Source organism: Thamnophis elegans, chromosome 12 (assembly GCF_009769535.1).
Source record: "Thamnophis elegans isolate rThaEle1 chromosome 12, rThaEle1.pri, whole genome shotgun sequence".
NCBI classification, from domain to species: domain Eukaryota; kingdom Metazoa; phylum Chordata; class Lepidosauria; order Squamata; family Colubridae; genus Thamnophis; species Thamnophis elegans.
In genome coordinates this window covers 60,253,795-60,270,162 of record NC_045552.1, presented here as the reverse complement: position 1 = coordinate 60,270,162, position 16,368 = coordinate 60,253,795, and the positions used below count along the sequence as shown (strand labels likewise).

The following is a 16,368-nucleotide window of genomic DNA, read 5'->3' as shown; positions in this document are numbered from 1 at the left end:
CGCACAGAGGTTTGGGGAGGGTGAAAAACGGGCCTACCGGAAGTTCAGGAAGGACAGAAACGGGCCTGTTTCCAGCCTCCAAGGGGCCTCCGGAGCCTGAGAGGCATTTTTGCCCCCTGGGGGGCTCGAGGAAAGTCTCCAAAGGGCAGGGAGGGCAAAAACGCCCCTCCCCCACCGTGGTGCAGGAGTCTGACTAGGCCACGCCCACCGTGGCCACGCCCACCCATCAATCAGGCAGAGAACCCCTTGCTGAAATTTCTGAAGCCCACCCCTGCTCTTTTTGAAGGGGTTATGGCAAAATCATTCTCCAGTTGTTTGTAGGGATGATCTTGGGAGACCAGGCAAACAGGGAATGGGCAGATAAGAGCCGGCATAGCCCTTAGCTGTATAACGGGGAAGGCAAAGGCTCATAAGAAACCCTCCATGAGTCATCGAGTGGGATAACAATGGGAGGACTGTACGTTCAGATTTGCAAAGCGGACATGTCAGCCTTCCTAAATTAGATCAGATGCTTATCGCGATGAGGATGAAAGACGTGGTTTAACGTGGTTAGGAGGGGAGGATGACCAGGTGCCTTTTTGCGATGAGAGAGAAACCTAGGAAGGGCATCCCACCTCAGAGAAGACAACACTGCGCGTTTGGCTTGAATTTGGGAGCAGAAAACGTGTGTGCCAGCTTTGATTACAGTAGCTGTGACGCTGGGAGAAATCATACAAGGCAGAAGAAAGGAAGATCTACTATGGTTCTCTCTGCAGACTTTTGCCCCGAGCTAAAATGGAAATCGCATTTTATATTATGTGCTCCTTGCTCTTCAGAATTGCTTGTGGAACAAGCCACAATTGGAGGATAAATGTGTTTGCATCCGGATACGAATTCTACAAATTTTGCATTTTCAAGTTTTCCCCTTGGGGGCTGAAACTTATTTGTTTCCAAGTGGTGTGCTTCTCTCTTTGCGCTTTATCTACCGTTGACCAACTATCTTGTGAAAATTGGAGGTGGGTTGATGAAGAATCATCTTCATGAGTCTGCTCTTTTTTTGCAAAAAATAGAAGAATTGCGTACCAATGCTTTATGGACGGAGATCAATTCAAAGGCAATTTGATTGACTCCGAGTCAAATCACCATTTCCAAAAGCCAGATTGATGTTTGAGATCAAATTGTCAATCAGATTGGATGCCCCTGAAGTCTTTTTATTTTCAAATCAATTTCATCTCTAATTGGATTGAACTAATGACCCAGAATGGATCCAGGGGTTCAACTCAGAGGAGGGGGCGCTCCTTCTATCGGTAAATATCCTGGGGGAAATGTAAACTTACATGCGAACACATTTTAGCGCAAGCAATTTTTTTCTTTAAAAAAAAATAGATATACAAGTTCTGCAAAACAAATGTGACATAACCGCAAGAAGAAAAATTGAACTTGACAGATTCACCGTCCCTGTTTCTTAATGTGGCATCAAGGTGGGTGAATCTGACAAGCATATTTCACTCTGAGGTCTCCTTTCTTCCTTTCTTAACCCTCTCCTGCCTCCCTGACACTTTGGAACAGAGGAGAATATCGGCCGAGGGTGATTGGACACATGGGAGGAATTTGTCTCCAGTGCATAAGCTCCCAATGTCCATACAAGCAGCAAATAATAGGTCATAGGTCATAGTTAAAGTCGTTAATCATAAGTTACACACCACAATTGATAAATCATAGGGAACCAACAGGAGAAGAGGATAGGGAAGATAAGGAAAGACGGGAAGTGAAACTCTGCCATGGGAATTAGATGTTCCGCAGAGCGATCGCACGAGGGAATGGACGTTTAGGACTGCTGTGCTCTATCGCAACGGCCCTCAACCAGGGATGAAATCAACTTACTTCGCTACCACGCTTTGCTCACACGCGTCACCTCTGCACATGCACAGGCCCTGCCTCGCATGCGCAGAGTATCAACAAAAGGACGTGATGATGTCCGGGTGGGGGGGGGAGGAGCCTCTTGCCACCACCGCTACCGGTTCACCCAAACCAGGTGCTGAGTAGCACCTCTGCCCTCAACCTTTTGAGCACTGGGCACTGGCTCCGTGGAGAGAGTTTTCCCCACGGACCGGAGGAGGCATGCTTTCGCATGAGGCCGGCATCCAGAGGTGGGCTGCACATAGCTTAACAACTGGTTCGCGGAAATATCTCTCCGTGCGCCTTCTTTGCTTTTGTGTGGCTTCAGAGACGCAGCAAATCCTCAGGCAGCTGCAGTGCGTAGAGAGGGGAGGCGCAGCCATCAGCTGGGCTCTGTGGGCCGGGAACGAAGCCAGCGAGTGAGAGAAATGGGACCGGCTAGCGCCAGGGCGAGTGCGCAGGCCCAGACAGGGATTGGAACTACCGGTTCGCTCAAACCAGTCCGAACGGGCAGCAGCTCACCTCTGCCTGCATCTGGCGGATGGAGCTTCACTTGTTTGCACCACCCGGTTTCTGGCATGCTGCGGCCTTTGGGACGACCCTGGTTGCCTTCAGGAGAAAACCGTGCCCTGGATGCCTGAGCATCTCCACAGACTTCCAAAGGAACATGCACATATTTGTCATTCTGAGTAGGGTTCTCCCAACGTTTGTGGAGTTCAACTCCCAGAATTCCCCAGCCAGCATGGACTATGATCTTGATGAACCGTTTCACCCTCCCATTGTTTCTGGCTGAACTGAAAGGTACGGAAATCAGTTGGATTTGTAGAAACCAGCCCCTCTTCCTTCTCCTCTAGGCCTTGCGCTCTGCAAAGGGTTACTCTTACCCCTGCATAAGGAGCTTGTTTGACTTTGAGTTGCTGAGTGTTTAGGGAAGAGAAGGATTTCCTTTGTTTTGCTGCAAATTGGGGGGTTTCCTCCCCCTCTTCTTTGCCTTCCCAGGGTTTGAAGGGTACAAAGAATTACTCTGAAGTCTTAAACCTGGTGAGACGTCTGTTAAAGCGCCAGTGGGGGCGACTCATCTGACTTTTGTATGGGATTTAGAAAGTGGGTTTCACGCCGTGTTGCTTAAGCTGAGCAGATAACAGGCAAATACAGTGTAGAACTGATATCGCTTATCGGGTTTGAAGTCGTGTTCTGATCCTGCAGAAGGCACCTGGAACGGTGGGAGGATCAGCTTCAGAGCTACGGTCGGGCTTATCCAAATGCACTGCTAATAAACCTCAGAGGCCTGAGAGGAGCAGAAATGCTGCTTGAATGAAGTTCAGCCGTGGCAAACATCCAGGGCTGGAGCAAAAGGTCTCCGTTTTGAACCCCTGAACCTCCTAACGGTGCTGCTTTTCTGCAGTTCACGTCCCATCCTTTAGGGAACAAGGCATTCTGGCCTAGGCTTCCTTAGAAAGCAAGAAGCAGAGTCTTGGTCCCAGCAAAACCCCTTTTATTTACACGACTGTGAATTCCTTTCATTCACAGCCAGCAAGGCTTAGCAAACAGTCTTTCAGAAGAATGTTTATCAACACAAACCTTATCTCACTTGGAGCGCTGCCATAAAACCAGTTTCCAAAGACAGGGCATGGCAAAACTTGGCACAGAGTCTCTTATAGTCACAAACAGAACTTTCCAGACCGGATGAATGAATTGTTTCCTGCAAAAGCCCCCTCCTCTGAATTTTGACCACACAACTGTGGCTGGAAGTTGCAATGGTCGTGAGCACGAGGACCACCAGTCAGAGGTCACTTTTTTCAGTACCGTTGCAACTGCAAATGGGTTTAGGCTGAGGACTACCGGTGCCTGGAGCGAGGGGTTAGGATGTCTGCTCCAAAGATGGAGGGTTTGAGCCCCAGTGGCGCAATGGTCAGAGTGCAGTACTGACTGCAATTTGGCAGATCGAATCTCACCAGGCTCCAGGTCGACTCAGCCTTCCCTCCTTCCGAGTGGGTCAATGAGGACCCAGATTTTGGGGGGCAAAAGGCTGACTCTGTAAACCCCTTAGAGAGGGCTGGGAAGCACTGGGGAGCGGTACACAAGTCCAAGTGCTATTGCTGTGGCTATTTTGCTGCAGTGAAAGTTATTTGCATCGTTGTTCAACACACACACACCCCGACACGACAAAAGACACAGGCCCCCCAGGAATGTAATGCCAAGTTAACAATGTTTGCCATAGCTGTGAATCCATCGCCGGAAACCGTTCCGTTCCCGAGTTGTTGCCCACAAATGATGGACTTGCTCCTTGAATAAATAATTTTGAATGGGAGAGAACTTTGTCATGGGCTAATGAGGTCTCCCTCGCCGCCGCAGCTGAATGCCGAAGCACTTTATTCGGAAGGAGCGAGCGTGAGATGTTTATTTTCAAAGCCAAACACATTTATCCTCTGACAGGACTTGTGTTACAGGGACTTCATTTGGGCTCCATCAAATGTCAGATGCCGGAGTAATCGCTTTGTCAGGTTGAGATTGCTGGGCTGGTTAGGCAAGGAAGGCAGCTCAGTCTCCAGAATGCCAAATTGCTATCAGATCACTCAAATAGGCAACAATGCTACGATACACTTATCTTTATTTCTCCTGCACGATGGCACCGCTTTGACTGACAGACTCCTGGCTTTTAAATGGGGTCCTTCTAGTCAGCGTGTACGTTCAGCCTTGTTCGTCTCTCAGTAGCATTTTTTCTTCCTCAGAGTCGTTCCGATAAGTGGCTGAAGGAAGCACCATCTCTGGCCAGGAACGCGAGAAAGGAACATGGCTAATTTCAGGAGCAGGAAGCCAAATCTCATTGTGCTTAACCAGCTTAGTTAAAGCCGAAGCAGCTGCATTAATAAGACACACTCAGCGTAGCTAATATTAATCTTGGTTCGATTTTGGGGGGCTTGTGAGCAATGGACGGAGTCTCGTTATGCTTAAACAGTTTGTGAAATGAATCATGCCATTGGTAAATACGCCATTGGTAAACAATCAAGTGTTGGGCACCACACTATAAAAAAAGATGCGGAGACTCTAGAAAGAGTGCGGAGAAGAGCAACCAGGATAATGAGGGGACTGGAGGCCCAAAACATACGATGAATGGCTGGTCTAGTGAGGAGAAGGACCAAGGGAGACGGGATAGCAGCCTTCCAATGTTTGAGGGGCTCCCACAGAGAGGAGGGGGCGGTCAAGCTATTCTCCAAAGCACCCGAAGGCCAGAGAAGGAATATCGGATGGAAACTGAGAGAGATTCAACCTGGAAATAAGGAGGAATTTTCTGACAGTGAGAGCCATCAACCCATGGAACAGAAGTTCCCTTCAGAAGTTGTGGGAGCTTCATCCTGGAGGCTTTCAAGAGAGACTGGACGGCCATCGGTCAGAAATGGTGTAGGGTCTCCTGCTTGGGTGGGGGGTTGGACTAGATGACCTACAAGGTCCCTTCCAACTCTGTTATCTGTATCAAATCGGGCTCCCTCGATTGACTTTGCGGAAGCCAGTTGGGAAAGTTACAAATGATGTTTGCGTGGCCCCAAGGCAGTGCAACCATCATAAATATGGGCCAGTTGCCAAGCAGCTGGATTTGATCACATGACCCTGGGGATGCTGGAACAGTCGTAAGTGCATAAGTTGCTTTTTTTAGTGCCATTGTAACTTCACATGGTCACTAAATGGATGGTTGTAAGTCGAGGACTGCCTTCCCACATGAAAATGGAGTATCCGATGGAGTGGCCAATGGAATTCTCGCCTATTGCCATGGGTGGTGAGTACAGGGCACGCACAGTTCCTGGCTGATATTTTAATGCACAACCTTGGCGACTTTAAGATTTACGGACTTCAACTCCCAGGATCCCAGCATGTCTGGCTGAGGAACTCTAGGAGTTGAAGTCCACACAGGTCTTAAAAGTTGCCAAGGTGGACTCCATCCCTGCTAGAATGGATCTTCAGGGCCCCCTTCTCAAGCTGTTCAGCCAAGTGGGTGCTCATCCAGCACATTTCAGCGGGCGTTTTCAGGGCAAGCCAGTTGTGGCGAGCAAGCTGTCTTTCCAGGAAAAAAACCAACAACATGTTTTCCCGGACGGACCTTCCTGCTGAGCTCAGGTCCTCCAGAGTGCGAGCTGGAAAAAGTGCAACTTCCACGCCAGAAATTCTCCAGCGAGGCCTGCAGTGGGGACCCGTCACGGCCGTCACTCATGCGAAATGGCAACCCTGGGTGTTGAGTGTTAAGCGAACTGGCGCCCACCTGGGATCGGGTGGCTGGCCATGGAGTTAGTTCTTTGGATGACTCTCCAAGCAGAAGAACAGCAGCCTCAACCTCTGGGGTGAAGGAGGAGGGGAAACAAAACCCAGATGTGTGAAGCGCTTGAGAACGTTTTCCATTGCAAATGTCTCCTTTCCAGCTGAATGGCGAGCTTATATATTTTGCTACAAGCCGTGAAATAATGTCTGGGAATCTCCCAAAGTTGCTGAAGAAGCTTCTTGGGGTGAGAAGGGAAAACAAAGCAAGTCCAGCTGCCTTTTGAAAAAAGCAACCATGACCCGGATGACGGAGAGTCTCCGCTGACACGTCTGGGGATCGTTTTGGGGTCTTCTGACTGGAAGTCAAACGATGCCGTTCAAAGTCCCCTGCTCTGCAGCCCAAGTAGTTGTGAACTCTTGAGCAAGGAGACCAGAATCTCTCTGATAGTCCACGTTGCAGGAATTGTGGCTTACAGGAAGGAAACTCTCATTTCTTTGGACCATGAGCAGGGGGTTGGACTAGATGACCTCCAAGGTCCCTTCCAACTCTGTTACTGTTGCTGTATTTTCCTCCTGTTTTTTCTCTCTCCTCTTTATCCCCAAGATCCTCTATTCTCTATCCTCATAATTTATCCAATCCAGTGAGGGAGGAAGTTTGGTCTAGTGCTTAGGGCACCTGGCTAGAAACTGAGAGACAGTGCTGAGTTCTAATTCTGCCTTAGGCCTGAAAGCTGCCTGGGTGACCTTTGATCCATCACTAGGAGACTGGGAGTTCTAGTCTGCTTGAAGCATGAAAGCCAAGTGGGTGACCTTGGGCCAGTCCCTCTTTCTCAGTCCAATTTGCCTCACTGGGTTGTTGATGTGGGGAAAATAGGACCAAAGTGTGCTGCAGATGTTTCCCATCTTAAGTTGTTTGTGAAACTAATAAACAAGGATATAAACAACAAACAAACCTTCGTTCCAAATTCTTTCCATGACACCCAGCTTTCAATAGTAAAGTACCCACTGATTAGTATTATCAATAGATTTGTTATTTATTATAAAATCTATTTATTATAAGTCTATTCATTATTAAAGGTTATATTCTCACTGATTATCATTATGAAAACAGTAATAGAAATGCAATTTAATTTTCTTTCCCTGATCTGCAAAAATAAAATGGGTGGAGGGAGATGGAGGTGATTTTCAACTGAATGAAACTCCTAATTTTGGTTCCTCTTCATATCCTGTTTTGACAAAATTGCCTGTTTTCTTCTGTTTCCTAAATATTTCTGATTTGGATGCTCTGGGCTTTCCCCTTTTTCTATTTGTAAGTTAATTTTTTTATCGCATTTCTGCACACGTTTGAATTTTTCCTAAAACTGTTATGTATTGTTATACTCCTCCAAATATATAATTTTTTAGCAAATGTGTCTAGCGGCCCCAGTTTCTGCAATTTCCCCTTAATGTACTTTTGTGCACTATTTTCATCAACAAAAGTATTTTTCTTCAATTGTTTCCCCCCCACCACATTGCACTTCTATTTCCTTTCCCCCCCCATTGGCCACTTATAGACTTGTGATTAAAATGAGAATTTCAGAAGATAACTCTTTCACTGCCTGGTTTCGAGTCCTTTGCATTCTGCAATACTTGAATAAGAATTGAAGAATTGGGAAGGAGAATAGAAATAGCAATAGCATTTAGACATATATACTGCTTCACCCCGCTTCACAGCCACCTCTAAACAGTTTGCAGAGTAAGCCTCTTGCCCCCAACAATCTGGGTCCTCATTTTACCCATCTCAGAAGGATGAAAGGCTGAGTCAACCTCAAACTCCTGGCATGGGCAGAATTAGCCTGCAATACTGCTTTCTAACCACTGTGCCACCACGGTCCTTCCTTCCTCCTTCCCTCCCCCACTCCCTTCTTTCCTCCCTCCCCTTCCCTTCTCTATCCATCCATCAATCTATCCATCCCAGCTGAAGGTTGACTCAGCCTTCCATCCTTCCGAGGTGGGTGAAATGCTATTTTCCTTCCTTCCTTCCTTCCTCCCTCCCTCCCTCCCTCCCTCCCTCCCTCCCTCCCAGCTGGCTTTCATCCCTAGGGCAGGAGAAGAAGAACTCCCAGGCTCCTGGTGATTGGCCCAAAGTCACACAGCTGGCTTTCATGCTTGAGGTAGAACTAGAAATCACAGTCTCCCAGTTTCTAGAATGCCACCTTAACCACTAGACCAGACTGCCTCTGTAAGTTTGGATTCTTAGGCGTGCTATAGAATTGAAGTGCTTAATGGAAAGAATTGGAGAAACACAGTTCTTCATCTATCGATTGTTCCTTCCGACCCTTGGAAGTTACAACTATTACAGGCTTTACCCGGCCTCCTCAAGAGCAGAGGACATCCAAAGCTCTGCGTGGTTCTTGCGGGGGAGATGAGAAATCCACTTCTTTCCATTACTGGCCATCGTATTGGAAACTCCTCAGCTTTGAACGGTTTCTCGAAGCTATTATTTCAGCCTTGGGTGATCAGCTTCCCATCTCAAGGCAGGTGAGGCGACCACCTGAATCCTGAAAGCCTTTCTCTCTCCAATCACCCAAATTGTAATTGAAAGTCCTGGAAGAGATCAGGATAAAGAGAAGAGCAGAGAGTGGCAAGGAGGGTTTTTTTCCTTTGCTCAAACCCCGAATGCACAGCGTTCGATAATACGTTCTCTCAGGGCTGTGTTCTACCTTGGTTTCATATTGGTATTTACCTGTCAGGCTGTTTTATCTCTCTCTCTCCAGTCAACTGAGAAAGGTTCCCTCTTGCAAGCAGGAAGGCAAAACATCTATTATGAATTTGCCGCCTTCTGAATTCCTCAAACGCGCTCGGATATTCTGATAACTGCAGATGAATTTTGCTGTTGGGGGGAAACGCTCCGTTCCCGGCTAGCTTTCTTATTAAGGAAAGAGGCGAAAGCAAAATGAAAATATTTGTGTGCTGCTTATCCTCAGAAGGGGAAAAAAATAATTTTGGGGGCAAATGTTCTCTCCAAGGAGAAGGGAATTGTAGCAAGATCCTCACTGGTAGAAGTTCCATGGCGCATAGTTAGGAATGAGATGCCAGGGTACCCACTTTTCAGCGTACGTTTGTTTTATTAGATTTTTATCCCACATTTATTAGTAGAATAGTAGAATTCTTTATTGTCCAAGTGTGATTGGACACACAAGAAATTTTTCTTTGGTGCAGATATGCTCTCCATGTACATAAATAGAAAATAACAATAAAATATATTCACCAAGAATCGTAAGATTACTTTTTTTAATACACTATCACTTTTTATAAGTCAACTCAAGGCGGAAAATATAAGTAATGCTCCTTCCCCTCTTTCTTTTTCCCCACACAACAACAACAACAACAGCGACATGCGAGGTGAGTTGTGCTGAGAGAGAGTAATTGGGCCAGAGCCTTCCAATCAGCCTTCCGTGCATAAGGCGAAACTAGAATTCACTTCTCCTGGTGATTGGCCCAAAGTCACCCAGCTTTCATGCCTAAAGTGGGGCTAGAACTCACCATCTCCTGGTCTCCTGGCCAGCACCTTAACCAGCTACATCGAAGTGGCTCCCTTTAGTTGGCGTCTGGTCTCTCCCGGTTTCCCCATTTTTCAAACCATGGGAATCTCTTCACCTGACGGCCTTGTGAGCGAATGAAGAGAAGGCTTGGAGGGCTTCCAAAAACAGGCCAAACTACAACTTACCCCTCCAAAGTTCTCGGCTCCATTTTAGCCTGGCCCAGAGGCTGAACAATCCCCATCCAAGTGTTGATACTGATGGAAATGTGGAGGAGTTCTTTGCTTCTCCCTCGGACCTGGGTGTTCTGACCTGGTCTCTCGTTTACCCTCTGCAAACTGTTGAAAATAATCGTTTTCCGCCAATGAGAAGCATTTCTTTTTGTTCTCTGTTCATTCTCTGCCCGATCAAGGCTGATTTTAAATCACACCGGCGAATCCTGTGCAATTGATCCCTAGACTTTCCATCATCGGAGTCTATTTAAGGGACTTAGACTTTAAGGCTTGTGTACGAATCCACCCGGCCGCTTTGGGGAATTCTCAGTGGAGGTAAGGTGATGATTGGCAGGCCTCCCTCTTCCCTCCGATGGCATTCCACGTGCATTGGTGAAAAACATTGATTATTTTTTCCCACCTGGCAGCCACTTTCTATTCCCGGCTAATCCAAAAGTAATGTAATTGCATGGGGGGCCCCATGCTTTCATCTGGGTCAGTTGCTCCACTTTAGGCTTGGAAGAGGCGGGTGAGGCTGCCACCCGCTTCCAGATAGAATTCCCCTTGTGGCTTGAATCAAAAGGTCTGTGTGTATAAGCCACGAGAGGCTGGAAAGGTGCAGGGAAGAACATTTCTCTCTTTCGCTCTCTTCCTTTCTCTTTCTCTGTCTTTCTTTCTCTCCCTTCATTGTTTTCTCTTTCTCTCGTTCTCTTTCTCTCCTCTTTTTTCTTTTTCTTTCTCTATCTTTCTCTTTCCCTCTCACTTTCTCTTCCTTTTTTTCTTTCTGTTTCTCTACTTTCTCTTTTTCTCTCTCTCCCTCTCTTTTTCTTTCTGTTTCTCTCTCTCTTTCCTTTTCCCACTCATCTATTTAGATTTTTCATCATCCTCGTCATGGTCGTCCCAAAGGTGCTTTTCCCAAAAGGCAAGTGGGCTTCCTTGGTTCTTTTCCTTGAAACTCTTTCGCTTCACATCCAAGAACCTCCTTCACAATTCTGAACTGAAGATGCTTCTTGGATTAGGAGTGAAATATTTTCAAGGAAAAAAACAGGAAGCCCAGTTGCCTTTTGGAAAAAGCACCTTTGGCATTCTCTTTCTCGCTCATATTTTTTATTACTTCATTGTTAGCTGCATGGAGGATTCATTTGCATAAATTAGCATTATAGGATTCTGGTTGTTGCTTTTGGTGCCATCATCGATATAATTCCTAAGGAGTGGCAGGGTGGCCTAGTGGTGAAGACACTCACTTCCTATTTGGAAGGTTGAGGGTTCAATCCTATGTAGGGGCAGATGTTTCTCTCTCAGGGTCCAAAGCAAAAATGTTTGCTGTGAACCCTGCATGATGTCAGGAAGGGCATCCGGCCAGTAAAGGCTCAGCTCCATCCGGTCACCCTGATTCTCCCCCAAATTAAAGGGCTACAGGTTCATAAAAAGAGAGTTTTCATCAATATAGTTCCAAAGCTAGCAGAATCCTACCGACTGTTTTTTTTTTTAATGGGTGAGACTATCCAGGTATGCAGATCCAAACCTTTGCAGAACACTCCTTGTCTCCAGAACCAGATTATTCTTTTAATTGTCCCCATTCTTTCTCTCTCTCTCTCTCTCTCTCTCTCTCTCTCTTTCCGCCTTCTAGCTTTAGTCACCAACAGACCACCTCAGCCGTTGTATCCAGTGGAGAATCAGACAAGTCTTCTCGAAGTCCAGTTGGGTAAGTTCCTTTCTGAGAAGGGGTGATTGAAATGAGGCCAAGAGCAGAGGGGGGCTGAGATTTCCATAGGCTCAAATAAATAGGTTTCTTTCTCATTTGCAATGAGGGGGAGGGGCTCTTCCGACAACGGTTTCAAGGGGGAGATTTGCATAGGATTGGAGAATGGCAGAGCTGGGATTCAGACAGTTCGGGTTGGTTCACCTGAACCGGTAGCGGAAATTGTGGGTGGGCCTCCCCCCCTGCCCCGGTTCTATGCTGTCCTATTTAGGCACGTTTTTGAGGTCGGTTGCATGCGCAGAAGTCCAGGCACATGCACAGACGGCACACACATGGCCGCTTCTCATGCGCATGTGCGCAAAGTGGGCGGGCGCACGCGCGGTGAACCAGTAGTAATGAAATGTGCAGCCCACCGCTGGAGAATGGGTCTCATTGTCTGAGGTTCGTCCAAGGATATGACGGATGGATTGAAAGATCAATGCATTAACTCTTGAAATGTTGCACGAAGCAACTGCTTTTTCACTGTCCGTGCGAGAAATGTGGATGAATTCAATGTACGGGAGATATGGGGATTGTATTTATAGTGTTATGCACGATATGCAGGAAACAGAAGTCTTTCTTCCCATTTCTATACCGATAGTCCTTGACATGCCGCCAGAACTGAGCCCAAAATTACTGTTGCTAACCTCAACAGTGGTTAAATTGAGTTTTGCCTCATTTTACGACCTTTCTTGCCACTGCTGTTCAGTGAATACCTACAGTTGTTCAGTTAGTCACATTGTCATTAAGTGGATCACTTTGCTTGTCAGCAGGGCACAAAAGGAGATCAGGTGACCCCGGGATACTGCAACCGTCATAAATACGAATCAGTTGCCATTCATCTGAATTTTGATCATGTGACCATGGGGATTTTGCAAGGGTTGTAAGTGTGAAAAACAGTCCCAAGTCCCTTTTTTCAGTGCCCTTGTAACTTTGAACAATCACTAAGCAAACTGCTATAAGTCAAGGACTGCCTATCATAGAGTCTCTGAGTTATTCCACAGCACACGACCATTTTGATCCCTGAAATAAGCGCTTGGCCTTATTTTCGGGGTTTTCTTATTGTTTTTGAGGTGCGGGAGGCAGCCAGCGTGGTCACCTCATGGCTGCTGCTGGGGTGCAACATTTTGGGGGAGGGCTTATTTCAGGGCATGCGCTCAAAAGCCCCATTGGGCTTATTATCCGGGGAGGTCTTATTTTCAAGGAAACAGGGTATTTGGATGGAATTTCTCTTTCTTTAGGTAACTCTTAAGGAACTCGTACGGTTCATCAGACGGCACAAAGAGAACAACGTTTTTGTGTGTTTATTGTCAGTTTTATTTACAAGCCGTTTTTGTAAATTCGAAGTGTTAAGACCGCACGATTATTATTGTTTGCATGAATCTAGCTAGCTGTTTGCCTTCGGACATTTCCCTAATGTACATTCGCAAAAATTGGCACAGAATGAATTTTGTTTTGTTTTTTTAAAAGAGTGATTTCCAAGTGAATTATTTTTCATTTCATGTAGCACGGATACCTGAAACTGGATAAAACAATTTTTGTCTCCACTCCCCAATAGATCTTTGATTAAACAGTTTTAAGAGTAGATTAAACCAATTATTGTGAGAGAGTGTCGTTACTTCTTAATGGTGAGACCAAGTGGGGATTTCTTGTTTAGAAGTCACTCTGGGTTACAATTCTTAGGATTTACTTATATGGTTTTTGGAGGTATTTAAATTCCAGAGAGCTCACACTGTTTGTTTATTTATTTATTTATTTATTTATTTATTTATTTATTTATTTATTTATTTATTTATTTATTTATTTATTTATTAAACATAAAAAATAATGTCTACTTAAACAGTGTGTTATCTGGGTATAGTTAATTTTGAGAAATAACGATGATGATGATGATGATAACAATGATATTCATAACATTAATAATGACCACATAATAATAAGTGTTTGCTTATCCATTTAAGTAAACCTTCCTTATACAATTAATCATTCTCTTATGCTTTTAAATTTCTAACTTCTGTTTCTATTAGTTAGCCATTGGTAAAACAAATCCCATGTTAAAAAACATTCAATTTCTTCTTTCTCCTTAATTGTACGTGTTAATCTATCCATTTCTAGCTCGCACTGTTCTTAACCTATGCTTGCAACTTGTGTTCAACTGTGTTTTAAGAAAACATTTCATGTGTTTTAAGGTCCCTTCCAGCTCTATTTGATTCTTCTTCTTCTAAATAAGTTCCATTTTGTTGTTAACAAAGTTGGTTTCCGTAGATCACAAATGAACTGCCTCCTGATACTGTATACATATTGAATAAATATACCACTAAAGCTCTTCTATAAATCCATGCACCACTATAACCTAATTTCAGGATTCAAGCTCGGATGCTAAAAAGCACAATCTCTTTTTCAGTTTCAAGATGACAAAGATGAAAACAATCCTATTAGACATAAGACAGGGATTTAAAAACGGATCTTATTTTTCTACCTGTTTTTATTTTGCAAAATTTGCAAAGGAGATGGCAGGAGGCTGCTTTGATAAATTATATCTATTTTCCGGTGTTTTGATGAGATTGAAAATAATGTTAACACGGAGAAGATAAAGCAGTGATGGCTAACATTTTTGTTGTCGTATGCCAAATGCGCCCGCGTGCCTCCACCCATAATGCAATGCATGTGCAACATCCCACCCCCCGTGCCCCCGTGCCCCCTGGCACATGAACACATGACTCTCCCCCCCCCCCACACGCCTCATTTTGGGCCTAGTAGGGAGCAGCCTCCTGGGAACAAAAATGGGCCACAGGAGGGTCATGCTGCACACCCTCCCCCCGTTTTGGGCCTGGTAGGCCTTCCTGCAGCCTCCTGGGAGCAAAAACGGGCCATGCGCCCCTCCCCACGGCCACATGCGTGCGACCCACATACATGTGCAGCAGAGACCCCAAAATCAGCTGGCTGGCGGGAGGCCCAGGCGCATGCACAGAGGAGTTGAGCTGGCATGCCATAGGTTCGCCATCACGGAGATAAAAAATCAAAAATGTGTTTCTGGATTGGCAGATTGAACCTTGGATGGATTCTGGACTCAACCTAGGAGACGTCGTGCTGAAAAATACAGTTTTCTCCCCCGTTTGTTTCAGCTGCTGCAGTTTTGAACACTGTCTGGATTTGTGGTTCTGGGAAAATCACAGCCCCTGTCGGTGTTTATAAGCAAGGCAATATGTCTAAGCCTCTGGGAGCTATCGGCAACTCTTGACGGTTAATCTAATTACCAGGAGTGTGGAAGAAAACAAAAAAACTAGTATGAAAAAGTTTCAGAGCAAGCAGATTTTTCATTTTTTCCATTCCTAAGTGCTTTGGAACATCTCGAATTTTCACTCTCCAAAAACGCAAAACTAGGAGAGGATGTTAGTCAGGGAGCATTTTCACGCTTTAGTCTGCCTACATCTCGAGAAATTTGCCAGTTCTGAATTTTGATCGGATTTATTGGATATAAGGCTGGGAGGGAAAATAAACAAACAGTCTTGCTGTTTACCAGAGGGAGAAATTGAAATTAAAAGCCAGGTAAAATTAGCGATCTCTTCTCATCCTTCGTTAGGGTGGTGGGGAAGAATCAAATTGCAAAATCAAGCTTTTGAAATGGATTCGTACTTTTATCTTCTGTTTGCTTTGGCTGGTCCTGCAATGGATTATTACAGGGGTGTCAAACTCAAGGCTCGGGGCCCAGATGTGGCCCATGGGATGCTTAGATCTGGCCCACGGGGCTGCCCTGGAAACAGCGAAGGACCGGCCCAGGGTACCTCTGCCAGCAAAAACGGAGCTGTGTATCTGCTGGCAGAGGGCTTGTCCTAGGCTTCCCAAGAGCAGGAAGCAAACTCCTGGTCCTGAGAAAAACCCCTTTTATTAATATCCTGTGTATTCTGCTCATTCACATCCAGCAAAGTCTTTCGAGGGAGGAGGATTTACAGTCACAGACCTTATCCGGCTTGGAGAGCTCCCAGGCCGATATCTGCAGAACTTGGCAAGGAGTCTCGGAGAGTCACGAACCAATTAAGCGAACTAATTGTCTCCTGCAAACTCCACTCCCCTTTCGCTCCCCTTTTATTTCCTCTGGGAGATAAATTCATCCTCCACCTGTGGCCCTACTCCCAAGTTGACCCCTGTTCTTTAGCTGTTCCTTTTGTCTGGCAACTCTGCGCATGCGCACACTGGGAACAGGCTCCGCCCTCGTCAGAGCCCTTCTCAGACTCCAGGACTGGCCCCTGTTCCGCCCCAACCTCCTCTCTGTCCAAATCTGCTGCCAACTCCACTGGCGGGCCACAACAGGGTGGCAGGGGACAGTCACAGCCAGAAACGGAGCTTGGGAGCCTGTTTCCACTGGCAGAGCGCTCGGCCCACTACAGGCATCCCAATACAAGTGACATCGAGCTAGCCATGCCTCCTGGCCACACACACCCTGCCCCCCCCCCCGAGGTCAAACACAAACCTGATGTGGCCCTCAATGAAATCAAGTGTGACAGCCCTGACTTGTTAGAATGGGAGCGGCTCTCAGCCGCGGTAAATTATAGGAGTGTCTCCTTCTGCAAATGTTCTGACCTTTCCAACGTTCTGCAATTTGCTAGACGATGCCACCCGCTTTCCTTCCTTCCCACCAACCTTGTTTACAGCTTCGCTAAAGGGGCAAGATTGGCAGAAGGAATGGCCAATCCAAGCAGGGGGGTTTGGCAAAGGTCAGCATCATTTTCCCTTCCGCCCCACGGTTGGCTGTCTAAGTTGACGG

The 16,368-nt window shown here is 46.1% G+C and overlaps 1 protein-coding gene across 2 annotated transcripts in view; it reads left to right on the top strand.

Moving 5' to 3' along the window:
- IL1RAPL2 (interleukin 1 receptor accessory protein like 2) overlaps positions 1-16,368 on the top strand; it is a 381,614-nt gene that overhangs the window by 293,235 nt on the left and 72,011 nt on the right. For both annotated transcript variants that reach the window (XM_032227415.1, XM_032227416.1), the window contains exon 6: positions 11,493-11,567. In XM_032227415.1, coding sequence (XP_032083306.1) covers positions 11,493-11,567 — 75 coding nt within the window. The remainder of the gene's footprint in view (positions 1-11,492; positions 11,568-16,368) is intronic.